The sequence below is a fragment of the Lemur catta genome, chromosome 2, assembly GCF_020740605.2.
Source record: "Lemur catta isolate mLemCat1 chromosome 2, mLemCat1.pri, whole genome shotgun sequence".
In the NCBI taxonomy this organism is placed as follows: domain Eukaryota; kingdom Metazoa; phylum Chordata; class Mammalia; order Primates; family Lemuridae; genus Lemur; species Lemur catta.
Genome location: NC_059129.1, coordinates 1,723,784 through 1,739,733, shown reverse-complemented (window position 1 = coordinate 1,739,733; position 15,950 = coordinate 1,723,784). Strand labels below are relative to the sequence as shown.

The window sequence follows — 15,950 nt, the reverse complement described above, 5'->3', positions numbered from 1 at the left end:
GAGCAGAGGCCCAAGGTCGCCCAGGCAGGGGCAGCCCTGGGCAAGGCTGTGGGCCCACTTCTCTGGCAGGCTCCACCAGACCCTGGTCCCCTTGGGCTTTCCTGCTGGTAAAGGGGGCTGTGAGGGAGGGGCCCACTGGCCATCCCAAGCTTGCGCTGTGGGGGCCCCAGGGAAGGGCTAGGAGCTTGGAGCCCTGATCCCAGCACTCATCCCAGCTCAGCCAGAACCTCCCTGGGGGCCGCGGGAGATGGATGGATGGGCGTGTGGACCAGCCGTGTGTGCGGCTGCGCACGTATGACCGTGTCAGTGTGTCACGGCACCTGTGCGGGCATGGGCAGGGCTCTGCAGGTCAGCACGTGGGGTCTGGGCACCCTCACTCCCCACCCCACCCCCATAGACTGTAGCTGGAAGGCCCCTCCCCTTTCTCCACTACGCTGCTGGGCACTGGGACCAGCTCCTGGGGGAGGGCAGGAGGACCCCCACCCCTAGCACCCTGCCTAGCCAGCCCCTGTCCACTCTGTGCAGCAAGAGAGAGGGACACTGGTGCCTTGCAGGCGGGCAGGCTGGCCCTGGGCTGGCTCAGACCCTTAGGGTTCAGAAAGGGAGGGCTTCCAGGAAGAGGCGCCTCATCAGAGAGAGACAGAGGCATGGCAAAGGCTTCCACCTAGTGGTCCTGTGACCTTGGGTACAGACAGCTTGGCTCTCTGGGCCTCAGTCTCCCCATCTGTAGGATGGGACGTTTGCCTCGCAGCAGTGTTGTGAGGACAGCGAGAGGGTGCACGTGAGGCTCTGGTACTTAGTAAGTTCTCAGTAAGTGCCAACTACGACTGCTCCCCTAGATGGCCCAGGCCCGGAACTAGGCAAGTAGAGACCTCAGATTTGGGGGTCCCTCCTCCCTTCTATTCAGGCCATTTGAGGGGCATGGGGGCCTTTACCTCTGCTGGGGTCTCTGCCTCTGCCTGTCTGGCCTCTGGGGCAGGGGAGACACCTGCCCTGGCCCCAGTGTCTGTACTCTCTGACTCACAGGGGCGGGTGCAATAAATCAGATGGAGAAATCCCTCCATGAATTAGCTTCGTTGTCATGGCAACGCTGGCCTGCTTTGGAGTAAGATGTATTTTGATTCAGCAAAGTACAGCTGGAGTTTGGGCCACGAGGTGGGGGGTGTCCAGCAGTGTTCTCCAGGCCTCTGAGCCCAGAGGTGTTCCTGTGACCCTTGCTTTCATGGTCCCCTCCTGGTGCCTGGCCTCTTCCCTCCTCCCACCACTCTAGTGTCACCCCAGGCTCTGTCACCCCAGGCTCTGTCATCCCGCCTTGAAGGGAGCCTCCCCTGTGTGCACATGCACGCTTAGCAGTTGTCCTTGAGGGAAGAAGAGACTGTGCTCTGGAGGGAGAATGCTGGGGCAGGGGTGGCCTCCTGCTGGCGGGGAGGGCCCGGTGTCCCCTTCCAGGAAGCCTGAGGATGCCCTGGAGGAATTCCTTGCACACTGAGGGCTGGTGCCTGCCATCCTCTCACCTTAGCCCACTAAGTTCCTTGCAGCCTGGAGTTTGGACCTGACCCCAAAGGTGGGGCTGGTGTCAGGGAGCAGTGAAGGGCTGGGTAATAGGCAGGGGGCGCTCAGCTCTGTGTGCTCCGACTCACATGGCACCCCTGGGGCTTAGTGACCTCGCAGGGAGGGAAAGGTGGCTTCTGGGAGAGGCTCCTAGACCTCCAGCCCGGTCCCCATCTGCCCCCTCCAGCCGGCTCTGCCCTTGCTCATCCAGAGAACCTGCCTCAGAGGGGGCAGCCTCTCCAGCCCCAGGCCCGCTTCAGTTCCGGGACCTTCCTGGCCACCCAGTGTCCCTCACAGGAATTGGGGGAGGGTGTCCCAAGACTTCAAGCTGCCCCCATCCAATTTCAGCTACTTGGTTCTTTGACAAGAGACCCAGGGCAGAAAGAGGGATGAGGTGACTTGGTGAGGTGCTGCCCCTCCTCATGGGGGTGGTCCCCTTCCTGATGGAGACTCCCCATCCCCCACAGGTGTCACTTTCTGTTCCTTGACCCCTGCCCCCCTGAAATCTCAGCCCCTGTAGGTGTGGCTGAGTGAGCAGGTGGGCCTGGCTGTGGGGCCCACTGTGTGGGGAGGAGAGGGCCTGGGCTGGCCTGTCTTAGTGGAGATGCCAGGGTTGGCTGCACTGGAGCTGGGAAGGGTGGGGTGCAGTGTTCCTGGGGGAACATCCTGGGGGAGAGGCAGTGATGTCTGTGCTCCCTTTAGCCAATGGCAAGGGACAGGGACCGTGCAGGCCCAGCTACGTAATTCGTAGGGTTCCGTGCAGAATGAAAATGCTGGGCTACTTGTCCCAAAATTAAGAATTTCAAGATGGTGACAACACAGCAACCGAGCAGTTGTGGGGCCTTCTGGGCAGCTGCACAGTCGCACTCCCGTGAGGCCGGCCCTGGCAGGTGGACAGAGTGGGGGACGAAGCTGCCGGTTCAGTCTCTGGTTTACTGAGCGCCTCCCATGCACACCAGGCACTGCTTTAGCCAGCGAGGACTCCGCAACGAGCACTGTAGATTCGAGCCCGTGTCCTCTTGGCGCTTACAGTTTAGTGGTGGAGGCGGGTGAGGAACGAAATCAGTGAGGTGTGATGTGGTCGGTGGTCGTGAAGGACACAGCAACATGGCAGACATGGGATGGGGGGCCATCTTGGATGGGGAGGCCTTGCCGATGGGTAACAGCGGACGTGAGGGAGGGAGTTGTGGGGATCCGTAGGGGAAGAGCAGCCCCCCCCCAGCACATGCAAAGGCCCTGCGGCAGGGGCAGCCTGTATGTTGGAGAAGCGTCAAGGAGGCCTGTGTGGCTGGAGCAGGGGTGATGAGAGAGTGGGCAAAGAGGTCAGGGCGAGGGCAGGAGGGCCCCGTTGTGCAGTGTCATTGTCCTCCCTCGGCCTCCCCCCTGCCCCCTTCAGCGAGACTGGCTACTGGAGGGTCTTCGGGAGAGGAGTGGCAGGATCCGACACATGTTCTGATAGGGCCCCCCCTAAGACTGCTGGGCACCGAGGTTAGACCTAGGGGTGAGGGAGGACATAGGGATGCTGTGGGGAGGTGGTGGCAGTGATCTGGTGAGCGATGCTGGCCCGGCCCGGCCTGGTGGCGGTGGCAGTGGTGAGAGGCGGTGAAAAGGGTTCCGAGCGTGCTGAGAGCATCTCGAAGGCAGAGCCAGGGGGGATCACGGAGGGACGAGATACAGACGTGCAGGAGAGCATGCTGGATCCACAGCTTCGGCCTGGGCCGCAGAGGGGAAGGGTGGCATTGCCACACGTGGAAATGGACGTGTCTGAGCTGCTGGCGCGGTGGAGCCGCCTTGGCTCTGCGCAAGAGAAACCCCTCGCTGCAGGAGGTGGGGGTGGGATTCCGCATAGCTGATATGAGCAATCGCCGCTCACTGAGCCCTGGCGGTGCCCGGCCCCACGGGCTTCGTGTCTGGAAATGCTGTCTGCCTCTGCTGCCCGTTAGCACGGCCTTCTCAGCTTGGGAGGAGGCCAGTGGCCAAGGCCATGGGGCTGGTGAGTGGCAGAGCGGAGACTTGAACTCAGGCCCGTCTGACCTTGTGGGCCTCATGGGTCATTAGAGGACCCACACCCTGCGTCTGGAGGCTGAGACCAGGGTTGCTGTGGGTCACCAGGCAAGCCCTGCAGCCTCTGTGCCTTGACTCCCGCCCTCGGGCTCCCACCCCCACCCCCACCCCTGTCCTGGGCCTGGACAAAGGGGCTTCTGTCCTGTGCGCCCCCCCTCACCGAGTGACTGACCCACAAACGGGTTATGTAACCAGGGCCCAGACAGGCAGGGGGTTGGCCCAAGTCCACGTGGACTTGCGCCCACTGGGAGGGCATTGGTGGGCTTCTGTCCTCTGGCAGCCGGCCGGTGGGGGCCGGAAGGGGGATGGCCCGAGGGGAGATGGAGGCCCCTCTGGCAGGCTTGGGCCCCTTGAGCTCAGGTGGCCTGAGCCCTGTGGCCAAGATGGCTGTGTGCAGGAGGTCACACAGGGTCACTGGCTTCTCACCTACCTCCCCCCTGCCCTGGCTATATGGGTAGCCCACACTGGCTGTGGCCCAGAGCTGGCAGTGGGGTGGCCGTGTGGTGGAGATGCAGCTCTTCCCCCAGAGATACCCCCATTTCCGGGTGTTCCAGCCTCCCTGGCCACCCCCGGCCCCATCTGGGTCTTCTGAGAGACAGATTGGGCCGGCTCTCTCCCTCCCACCATTGGCAGGTGCTCAGTCAGCGTCCCCAGGGAGGGAGTGTGTGTGCACACGTGTGTGTGTGTGTGTGTGTGTGGGTGCACAGCCTCGTCTCCTGTCCCCAGGCGGGGACAGACCGGAGTCCTTGGTTGGTCCTGTGAATCGCCCCCATCTCAGTGCAGTGGGAAACCAAGGCCCAGGCAGTTGGCACTCGGGGCCGAGTGCAGGGCAGAGCTGAGTGAATGAGTCCCCTTCTCTCAGGCTGCCTGGAAAGGCTGGGCAGAGCCTCCCCTTACCGTGTTCCTCTCCACTCCCAGAGCTCCTGGGCTCCACCAAGAAGATCAATGTCAACTTCCAGGACCCAGATGGGTGAGTTCTCAGCCAGGGTGGTGCCAGCCTAGAAGGGGGTGGTGGCTCCTGGGGGGCCAGGGTGCTGGGTCCTCCCCAACATTTGCCCTCTGCCTGTGTCAGCTTCTCTGCCCTGCACCACGCGGCCCTGAATGGCAACACGGAGCTGATCACGCTGCTGTTGGAAGCCCAGGCCGCTGTGGACATCAAGGACAACAAAGGCAAGCCTGGCCCAGGCCTGGAGCCCAGGGTGGGGCAGTCAGGGGCTGCCCCTGCAGGCCCTGGTGGTCCCTCACCCGAGGGCTCAGCCCAGGGTCTGGGTCTGGGTGGAGGAGGGTCCTTGTGTAATCCGTGTTCTGGAGATCAGCATTGGGTTCAGGGTCAGGGGTTAGCTCCCAACAGCCCCCACCTGCCCCCAGGCATGCGGCCATTGCACTATGCGGCCTGGCAGGGCCGGAAGGAGCCCATGAAGCTGGTGCTGAAGGCAGGCTCTGCCGTGAACATCCCGTCTGACGAGGGCCACATTCCCCTGCATCTGGCGGCCCAGCACGGTCACTACGACGTGGTGAGACCCGCGTGGGGGTGGGGGTGGGGGGAAGCTCGGGCCTGGGGCTGCCTGTGGGCCTGACTGTGCCCTCGGCCCCCACAGTCGGAGATGCTGCTGCAGCACCAGTCCAACCCGTGCATGGTGGACAACTCGGGGAAGACGCCCTTGGACCTGGCCTGCGAGTTCGGCCGCGTTGGGGTGAGTCTCCCTGTGGAGCCGAGTGGGGCTCAGTCTGCCTGCCCCCTCGCCTGGGTGGGGGTGGCCCAGACCAAGGCTCCCCTACCCTGCCCCCTCCTTCAAGGTAGTCCAGCTGCTCCTAAGCAGCAACATGTGTGCGGCGCTGTTGGAGCCCCGGCCAGGGGACACCACTGACCCCAACGGCACCAGCCCCCTGCACCTGGCAGCCAAGAATGGTCACATCGACATTATCAGGTACAGCCCTGGTGGGGAGGGGACTCGGCCTCACGATTCCTAGGGTTTAGTGGCACCCTGGGCTCAGGGATAACATCCAGGGAGCCATAGGGACATGGTCAGCCCTCTGGTGTGGCCTCCAGACACCCGTGTATAGAATGAGCTGGAGGGGCTGGGCAGGGGGCTGCTACAGCCCACGAGCCTAGCTGTGTCCCGGCCCTGCCACTGCTGGGTGACCTCGCGGAGGCACCAAATTCTCTGAGCTTCAGTTTCTCCACCCATAAGGTGGGGGTCCCAGCAGTGCAAACACTAGGGTTACAGGAGATACCAGCTGTGAAGGGTTAGCACAGGGTAAGTCAGACACCGTGGCAGTCAGGGACACAGGGCAGGGTCGGCCGGCCCTCATCCCCAAGCAGGCAGTTGGGGTACCCAGGAATTGAGGCCTGGTATGGGGTGCGGGGGAACTCCTGTCGGAAGGCCTGCCATTCGCTCCACCTTCACCCCCACCAGGCTCCTCCTCCAAGCCGGCATTGACATTAACCGCCAGACCAAGTCGGGCACCGCCCTGCACGAGGCCGCGCTCTGCGGGAAGACAGAAGTGGTCCGGCTGCTGCTGGACGTGAGTCGGGGCTGCAGGAGCTGGGCCAGGTGGGCGGCGCAGGCTCCTGACAGCCTCGCCCTGTCGCACACACAGAGCGGGATCAACGCCCACGTGAGGAACACCTACAGCCAGACGGCCCTGGACATCGTGCACCAGTTTACCACGTCCCAGGCCAGCAAGGAGATCAAGCAGCTGTTGCGAGGTGGGCCCGGGTGGGGTGGGGGCTGGGCCCGGCCTGGAGAGGTCAGCTCTCGGGACAAGGGTCCACCTCCTCTGTCCCCAGAGGCCTCGGCAGCCCTGCAGGTCCGGGCGACCAAGGATTACTGCAACAATTACGACCTGACCAGCCTCAATGTGAAGGCCGGCGACATCATCACAGTAAGGGCGGCCCTGGGGCCACTGGAGCGGGGCCAGGCGAGGCCTGGGCAGGCTCACCCAGAACACCCTCTCGCAGCAGCTGGGGGCGCCGGGCGGGCAGGAGGCTCAGAAAGGTGGCCCAGACGGCTCCCGGTGGAGCAGCATCCCTGAGCACGGCCCCACCTTTCTGACCAGGTCCTTGAGCAGCATCCGGATGGCCGGTGGAAGGGCTGTATCCATGACAACCGGACGGGCAATGACCGGGTGGGCTACTTCCCGTCCTCACTGGGCGAGGCCATTGTTAAGCGAGCAGGCAAGTCCCACCGCAACCTGGGGGCCAGCAGGGAGGAGCCAGTCAGCCTCGGCTTGGGGGCCAGAAAGGGGTCCAGCATTGTGGCCCACTGGCCATCTCCTCGCCAGCGGCCAGGCACACCCATTCCTCCATTCATCCCACAAACACACGTGCCCTCCACGTTCTGGTTCTGAGCTGACCACTGGGGACAGACAGGGACCTAGACGCTGCTCCTGCTCTCAGGGAGCTTGCCCTGGGGTGGGAGGGAGTGGGGACAGTGACACAGAGGGAACTGTACCAACCAGTGACACAGGGCGAGTGGATAGAGGCCTGCTTTAGATACGGTGGTCAGAGGTCAGAGAGGGCCCTGGCGGGGGGCGGGGGAACTGGCCATGGGCAGAGCAGTCCAGGCTCCAGGCACTGAGGCCAGAGGGGGCTCGGCGCAGTGAGGAGGGGAGGCTGTGAGCTGGGGCAGAGTGAGTGCCAGGAACAGGGGCATGTGGCCAGCCCCCAGGGCCCAGGCTGTGGAGCCCACGCACGGGTGGTTTCCGGGGCCAAAAAACATGGCAGGTGACGGTGTGCAAGAGGGAAGAGGCGGCTGGTTAGGAGGCAGGGCCTGCACCCATGGCCATCCAGGTGGATGGGGCCTTCCAAGGGCCTCTCCGCTCCCTGCAGACAGCTGGGGCAGGAGGCGGCCACGGTGTGGCCCCCAGAGGTGCGGACGGGCTGGCCTCTCCTCTGCCCACCCCTCCCCTCTGCCCACGGCTCAGGAGACTCTGCTTGGCCTACAGGTTCTCGAGCAGGCACCGAACAAAGCCCACCCCAGGGAGGCGGCTCTTTGGGGCCCTCTGCGCCCCCAGAGGAGATCTGGGTGCTAAGGAAGCCTTTTGCAGGTGGGCTGGGGGCCCTGAGGGCTGGGGCGGCAGGACTCTGCAGGGCACCACTGCGGGGCCGGTGCCTCATCCTACTCCCTCCTGCTGGCAGGTGGGGACCGAAGCGGCAGTGTGAGCAGTGTGGCCAGCGGCCGGGGCAGCGGGGTCCATGCCCTGCATGCAGGCTCCGAGGGAGTCAAGGTGGGTGGGGTGGCGGCCAGTGTGGGTGGCCAGGGTGGCCAGGGCCTGGAGCAGGCCAGTGAGTGAGTGTTTCTGGGTTATAGCTCTTGGCAACGGTGCTTTCCCAGAAGTCCGTGTCCGAGTCCAGCCCCGGGGACAGCCCAGTCAAGCCTCCAGAGGGCTCCACAGGTAAGTGAAGGCTGCAGCTGCTTCTGCCCGGTGGGGAAGAGGCCCCTGAACAGCCCCTGCCCCCCACCCCTCTCGTCCCCAGGTGCAGCCCGGTCCCAGCCCCCAGTGGCCCACACGGGGCAGGTCCACGGAGATCAGCCAACAAAGAAGCTGGAGCCGGCGTCAGAGGGCAAGGTACAGGGCCGGGCTGGGTCCAGGGCCAGGCATCGGGGAGGGTGGCGGGGCTGACAGTCTGATGGGCACCCAGGCAGCCTGGCCTGGCCCCGGGCACAGCAGGGCCAGGGGCCTTGCCAGGCCAGAGCCCGTTCTTCTGTCTGTCAGTCTGTGTGTGTGTTGTGTGCACACTCCTGTGTGTACAGGTGACGTCTATCATGTAAGCAGTACGTGTGAGCTGGTGTGTGCCTAGGTGTGTGCACGCTGTGGAGGGCACGTGCAGTGAGTGGGGTGCGTGTGCAGCGGTGAGACTGTCAGCTGGGCACAGGTGTGAGACAGCACAGTGCGTGCGTGGGCAAGTGGGCCGCGTGTGCGTGCACCCGGGTGCTGGGGAGGCGTGAGCTGCTGGCTGAGTCCTCCTGCGGGGCGGAGGAAGCAAGGTGCCCACCTGTGGGCACAGAGGCCACCTTCCAGGCAGCTGGGGACAGCCCTGAGCAGCCCAGCCAGAGGCCCCTTTCCCCAGAGCCCCCTCACACGGGGCACACTGCCTGCCTCCCCGAGATGGTGTGGGGGGGTCTCTGGTGCAGGAACGGGGGGTAGGGGAAAGTCAGGGAGGCCGTGACATGACAGCACTGGACCCTCCTGGTGGAGATCCCAGAAGGCAGAAGGGCTGGAGGACACTCGAGGAAGGCCCACCCAGGACCGCGATGGAGGAGCACGGGGCCAGGCATGCCAGGCCTGGCTGCAGAAGGACCTGCGGACGGCGTGCCCGGTGGCTACATGGCCTGCCAGCCAAGCAGAGAAGGAGGCGTGAGGTGGCTGGGGTGCAGGCCTGGGGCGGGCGAGCCTGCAGTGGGTACCTCGTGTCTTCCAGAGCGCTGAGGCCGTCAGCCAGTGGCTTGCCACGTTCCAGCTGCAGCTCTACACCCCCAACTTCGTCAGCGCCGGCTACGACCTGCCCACCATCAGCCGCATGACCCCCGAGGTGAGCTTCCTGCACGCTGCCTGCCAGCTGCGTCCCACAGACAGGCCCGGCCTCCTGCTGATGGGCTCCCCTCTGCCTAGGACCTCACGGCCATCGGCGTCACCAAGCCGGGCCACCGGAAGAAGATCACGGCAGAGATCAGTGGCCTGAATGTGCCCGACTGGCTGCCTGAGCACAAGCCCGTAAGGCCCCCTGCACCCCAGAGGCTGGGCCCAGGACGGGCAGACAGACAGACAGACAGACTGGCTCCCCACCCCTCTGGGGCTCCAGGGACAGGACAGTGGAGGATGAGCCGCCAGCAGTGAGCCACCTGGACAGCCTCTGTTTGTCCGTCCTGGGCACTGGCGCCAGACTCCCTGGGGCAGGGGCAGGGGCCAGAGGAGCCTGCAGCCAAGAGAGTCCCCCTCTCCACCTCCCTGATGCCCAAAAAGACCCCCATTGCACACAGGCTGCCATACAGGGACCCCCAGCCATCTAGCCCCTGAGCACTGCCTCTCACACATGCATGCAGAGATGGCAGGGACCTGCGTCCACCGCATCCAGCACGTGTGTGCACTGAATGCCCTCCAGGTACCCGCTGACAACTGCATGAGCATGCACATGCTCCACCACACGTGTGGCCCGTGCTGACGGGTGACACTTCCATTTCCAGCCATACCTATACACGCTGGCCTGTGCTGTCACTACAGGCAGGTGGATAGGGTCTGGGCCTGGAAGAGGTGGGCCCAGGGCCTGGCCCAACCTGAACTCCGGGGTCCTGTCCACTGACGGGAAAGGTGCTCGGTGGCCACCAAAGGGTCCTCAGGGTCCTGGATCTGTTGCCGGGCAGGTCTGCACTCACAGTTGGTGCACACGCACCCCGCCCTGCCCCACTCAGTCAGCGGCTCGGGGGACCTCCTGGGAGCACGTCTGGGTCCTGTGGGCCTCGCCTTGCCCTGTGCACCTGGGGTGACTGAGTGTGCCAAGTGTGGGTGCATGAGTGACGTCCAGCTGGGAGTGTGGACACCTCGGTGCCGCTCAGGGAGCGATTGGTGGCTCTCGGTGGACTGCTGTGGATATTTGCACGAGTGTGTGGTGTGGCTGAGTGTCTGATGCAGGTGGGGAAACAGTGAGAAGGTGTGAGCGTGACGCGGGACAGGATGTCAGTGCCCGTGCGTGGCTGGGTGCGCAGTGTGCAGCGTGTGCATGTATACACGTAGTTGGTGTGGTGCCGTATGTCTGTGTCCACGACATGTGGGGTGAATCTCCTCAGGGTGCTGTGCCCACAGCCGCCTGGCCGGGCAAGGAAGCGCTTGCTTCCACCCTCTCAAAGGGCGTCCTGAGGAGGGGCCGTCCCCGTGTGTGTGTTTGAGTGTGGGGCCATGCTGAGGCGCTGGCCTTGGGCTCCTGCCGAGGCTTGCCTGTGAGGTTTCCAATGATGACAACTCAGCCTGTCCGTTTGTCCTTCTGTCTGTCTGTATCCTGCTGGCCCAGCACCCCTCCTCCAACAGCCCCAAGTGGGCGGGCAGGGTGTGGGCAGCCAGCTTGGGCTGCCCCTCTGTGTCCCCTGCTCCGTAGGCTAACCTGGCCGTGTGGCTGTCCATGATCGGCCTGGCCCAGTACTACAAAGTGCTGGTGGAAAACGGCTACGAGAACATCGACTTCATCACCGACATCACCTGGGAGGACCTGCAGGAGATCGGCATCACCAAGCTGGGTGAGGGCCCCGGCCCCCAGGCCACCCCCAGCCCCTGCGGCTCCTGGTCCACCTGACCTGCTCCTGTGCCCGCTCAGGACACCAGAAGAAGCTGATGCTGGCAGTGAGGAAACTGGCGGAGCTGCAGAAGGCAGAATATGCCAAGTATGAAGGGGGACCCCTGCGCCGGAAGGCACCCCAGTCACTGGAAGTGATGGCCATTGAGTCACCACCCCCGCCTGAGCCTGCACCGGCCGACTGCCAGTCCCCTAAGATGACCACCTTCCAGGACAGTGAGCTTAGCGGTGAGCTGCAGGCTGCCATGACTGGCCCAGCCGAGGGGGCCACTGCTGCTGCTGCCGAAAAACCCCCCAACCACCTGCCACCCACCCCCAGGGCCACTGTGCGGCAGGAGCCCAGCCTGGGTGGGCGGGCACGGCACATGAGTAGTTCCCAGGAGCTGCTGGGCGATGGGCCCCCTGGGCCGGGCAGCCCCATGTCTCGAAGCCAGGAGTACCTGCTGGATGAGGGGCCAGCCCCCGGCACCACCCCCAAGGAGGCCCGGCCCGGCCGCCATGGTCACAGTGTCAAGAGGGCCAGTGTGCCCCCAGTGCCTGGCAAGCCACGGCAGGTCCTCCTGCCGGGCGCCAGCCACTTTACACCCCCGCAGACGCCCACCAAAGCCCGGCCAGGCTCTCCCCAGGCCCTTGGGGGACCTCATGGTCCAGCCCCAGCCACGGCCAAGGTGAAGCCCACCCCACAGCTGCTGCCACCCACGGAGCGACCCATGTCACCTCGCTCCCTGCCACAGTCACCCACACACCGTGGCTTTGCCTATGTGCTGCCCCAGCCTGTGGAGGGCGAGGTGGGGCCAGCTGCCCCAGGGCTTGCACCTCCGCCTGTGCCGGCAGCTGTGCCAACACTATGCCTGCCCCCCGAGGCTGACACCGAGCCAGGGCGGCCCAAGAAGCGCGCCCACAGCCTGAATCGCTACGCGGCATCTGACAGTGAGCCCGAGCGGGACGAGCTGCTGGTGCCTGCTGCCGCAGGGCCATACGCCACAGTCCAGCGGCGTGTGGGCCGCAGCCACTCGGTGAGGGCACCTGCTGGCACCGACAAGAATGTCAACCGCAGCCAGTCGTTCGCTGTGCGGCCACGCAAGAAGGGGCCCCCACCGCCCCCACCCAAGCGCTCCAGCTCAGCCATGGCCAGTGCCAACCTGGCCGATGAACAGGTGCCGGACGCCGAGGCTGAAGATGGCCTGCTGGGGGTCCGGGCACAGCGCCGGCGGGCTAGCGACCTAGCTGGCAGCGTGGACACGGGCAGTGCCGGCAGCGTGAAGAGCATCGCGGCCATGCTTGAGCTGTCCTCCATTGGGGGTGGGGGCCGGGCTGCCCGCAGGCCTCCCGAGGGCCACCCCATGCCGCAGCCTGCCAGTCCAGAGCCAGGCCGGGTGGCCACGGTGCTGGCCTCCGTGAAGCATAAAGAGGCCATTGGGCCTGATGGGGAGGTGGTGAACCGGCGCCGCACGCTCAGTGGGCCGGTCACTGGACTTCTGGCCACTGCTCGTCGGGGGCCAGGGGAGTCGGCAGATCAAGGCCACTTTGTGGAGGATGGTGCTGGCCGGCAGCGGCCTCGAGGTCCAGTCAAGGGTGAGGCAAGTGTTGAGGGCCCACCCCTGACCAGGGTGGAGGCCAGTGCCACGCTCAAGAGGCGCATCCGGGCCAAGCAGAGCCAGCAGGAGAATGTCAAGTTCATCCTGACTGAGTCTGACACAGTCAAGCGCAGGCCCAAGGCCAAGGAGCGGGAGGCCGGGCCTGAGCCGCCCCCCCCACTGTCTGTGTACCAGAATGGCACGGGTACTGCACGTCGCCTGCCAGCCTCGGAGCAGGCTGGCCCCCCGGAGCTGCCCCCACCGCCCCCGCCTGCCGAGCCACCGCCCACGGACCTGGTGCACCTGCCCCCACTGCCCCAACCGGAGAGTGATGCCCGGAAGCCGGCCAAGCCGCCTGTGTCTCCCAAGCCTATCCTGGCTCAGCCGGTGCCCAAGATCCAGGGCTCGCCCACACCCACCTCCAAGAAGGTGCCACTGCCAGGCCCTGGCAGCCCAGGTAGGTCCATGGAGCCAGCAAGTGCAGGCCAAGAAGGGGAGGCAGGACCCCCGTCCAATCTCTCTACTCTGAGGGCTTTTCCTCTTTTTGGATTTGATGGAAGTCCAGGTGGGGTAGGGTGGGAAAGTGTCCCCAGACCCTCTCATCCACTCACTTTTGGACAACCCTGCCAGCCTAGGGCTAGAGCAAGGTGGATGGCCCTCCCCTGACCCAGGCGCATAAGGGAGAGGACAGGTTTCCAGACAGAAGGATCAGAGGTGCAAAGGCCCTGAGGCATGCAGGCAACCCAGCGGTGTGGCTGCAGCAGGCCACCTCTGGAGGGGGATTCCGAAGCAGCGAAGCGAGCTTTGCAGCTGGGGGCGCGGCCCCTGGCGGCCACGGGAGGCTGGGGCCGAGGGGCCGCGGGGCCTCGGCCGGGTGCGGGAGCTGGCGCGGTCCGTGCCCGCCGCGGTGCCAGCGCAGTCCTTCCCGCAGAGGTGAAGCGCGCCCACGGCACGCCGCCGCCTGTGTCTCCCAAACCGCCGCCACCGCCCACGGCGCCCAAGCCGGCCAAGGCAGTGGCGGGGCTGCCGGCAGGCAGCGCCAGCCCGTCGCCCGCGCCTTCTCCGGCACGCCAGCCGCCCGCCGCCGCCGCCAAGCCGGCCGGCACGCCGCCCTCGCTGAGCGCCAGCCCCGCCAAGCCCCCGTCCCCCAGCGCGCCCGCGCTGCACGTGCCCGCTAAGCCCCCGCGCGCCGCCGCCGCCGCTGCCGCCGCCGCCGCCGCCGGGGCCCCCGCCGCGCCCGACGGCACCTCGCCGGGGGACAGCGCCCGGCAGAAGCTGGAGGAGACGAGCGCGTGCCTGGCCGCGGCGCTGCAGGCGGTGGAGGAGAAGATCCGGCAGGAGGACGGACGGGGCTCGCGGTAGGCGCGGGGCGGGGCGCAGGGCGGGACCCAGTCGCGGTGGGCGGGGATGGGGCGGGGCCGCGTGCCAGCCGACTCCTCCCACGATCGGGGCGGGGCCTCGGCCGGTCAGGAACCCGGGAGTGGGGCGGGACGGCCTGGCACGTGGGGGGCGGGACTCGGTCTAGTGGGCGGGGGCCTGCATGTGGGGGGCGGAGTTGAGGGCGGGCCTCGGCCCTTTAGGATCCCGGGAGCGGGGCGTGGCCTGTACGTGGTGGGCGGGGTTGAGGTTGGGTGCCGCCCCGTTAGGATGGGGCGGGGCGGGGCGGGACTTGGCCGGTGGGCGGGGCCAGGCGTGGTCGCCGCCGCCCTTCCCGCTCACGCGGCGCCCGCCCGCAGCCCCTCCGCCGCGGAGAAGAGCACGGGCAGCATCCTGGATGACATTGGCAGCATGTTCGACGACCTGGCCGACCAGCTGGACGCCATGCTGGAGTGACGCGGCCACGTCGGGCCGCCTGCGCCGCCAGGGCCGCCGCCCCTCACACTGACCTTTACCTCAGGATGCCAGGTCTGGGCGCGGGCGGGCGGGCGGCCGGCGCCGGCACAAGCACAACTCCTGCCCCTGGGCCTGGGCCGGGGGCCCCAAGGGCTCTGGGCGGACGCCGCTGCCCCGTGCCCGCCCCGCCTGCCGCTCCTGTGCAATAACTGCTGGGCCCCCGCGCCAGGCTCTGCCCGCTGCGGGCGCCCTGGAGAGGAGGGAGGGGGCGCCGCGGCCGCTCCCCGGCCGGGCAGAGCACAGGCCTGTGCCCAGCACAGAACTGCCCGTTGGGGAGCCGCTGCCAGCTGCTCCGGCGCAGCACAAGGGACGGGGACCAAGGTCAGGACCCCCTGCCCCACTGCACCCCCCAGAATATAAGCTATCAAGAGTATTAATTTATTGGGAATGAGCTGACGCAGATTTCCCCAGAGAAACTAAAAGGTATAACTTTAACAAATATATATTTAAAGAAAGAAATATTATTGATTCTATAGAAAACCATTTACCAACAGAAAGGACACTGGAGTCTAGCTTGAGACAAAAGCTGTTAGAGGCCCAGGCCATCTGTCTGTCCGCGCTTCCCTCCCTGCGCCCGAGTGGCCAGGCCCCCGGCCCACTAGCACAAACAGGAGGCTGGGGTCCAGGGAGGGTGGGTCCTCCACCCAGGGTCTCTCCTCTGCTCTTCTCTCTCGTAATTTCTCCTCGTCCGAAGAACTCAAAGGATGTGCCTTGCTCGCTGATGGGCTGTGTCCTCCTGGGTGTGGCTGCGTCCTGGGGGTGCTGGTGCGAGGTGCGCTGTGCGTGCAATGTGGTGAACGTGGGCGTGTCGACCAAGTGACGGCAGCGTGGGTGCAGGGGCATGCGTGCCAGGCTCCATGTGGCTCGAGGCTCGTGTGCGAGGGTGTGCCCAACCCTCCCCCTGGGCCCCGCGCTGGACCCACATGGGCAGCGAGCCCACCCCACCCAAGTTGTAAGGACACTTCTACTCATGGTCCAAGGCTGTGTCGTGTGGTTGTTCCCGCCTTCTCTTCCCCTCCTGTCTCTTTTTCTCCCTCTCCAAGAAGTACTGACTGGTCTCCTCTCTCGTGTTTGCTGATCCACAAGTGTTGGGCACTACTTTGACATTTCTTTAAAAAAAGAATTAAAAAAAACGCCGAAAACCAGCGATTGTGGTGCGGGGCGGGTGGAGGGAGCTGGCTGAGGGGGCATCTGGGCGTGCGGGGCCCCTTCCAGGTGTCACACCCAGCACTTCCCTGACAGTGGATGTGCCCGGATGCCCAGCCGGCCTCTCTTCAGTGGGTGGCCCAGCTGGGGCTCCAGCAGGTGGGGAGGGGGGTCGGGGCAGGGAGCTGCTGTCGGCTGTCAATAAACAGCAGAAAACAGAGCTGCCTGGCTCACTTTTTGGGAGTGCGTGTGTTGGGGAAATGGGGAGCAGGGCTGGAAGCCAGGGCCACAGTGTGCAGAACCTCCTCCAGGCGTGGAGGTCCCCAGAGGGGCCGCAGTCCTGGGCTCAACCAAAGCAACTGCTCTGTGGTCTGTCCCCAGCGTCCCTCATCCTCACTGCTGGTGCCAGTGCACACCAATCTTCTCAAGGC

The 15,950-nt window shown here is 65.6% G+C and overlaps 1 protein-coding gene across 1 annotated transcript; it reads left to right on the top strand.

Annotated features, from left to right (window-relative positions):
- Positions 1–3,107: 3,107 nt before the first annotated feature.
- On the top strand, positions 3,108–15,947 carry CASKIN1 (CASK interacting protein 1). Its single transcript, XM_045540939.1, has 22 exons — positions 3,108–3,378; positions 3,495–3,544; positions 4,074–4,248; positions 4,534–4,585; positions 4,688–4,785; positions 4,984–5,129; positions 5,214–5,309; positions 5,413–5,543; positions 6,033–6,141; positions 6,217–6,325; positions 6,407–6,501; positions 6,676–6,793; positions 7,564–7,665; positions 7,757–7,845; positions 7,929–8,013; positions 8,096–8,187; positions 9,041–9,151; positions 9,232–9,333; positions 10,709–10,847; positions 10,925–12,937; positions 13,412–13,838; positions 14,217–15,947. The coding sequence occupies exons 1-22, from the start codon at positions 3,108–3,110 to the stop codon at positions 14,311–14,313; spliced, it is 4,707 nt and encodes a 1,568-aa protein (XP_045396895.1). The 3' UTR covers positions 14,314–15,947.
- The last annotated feature ends 3 nt before the right edge of the window (positions 15,948–15,950 follow it).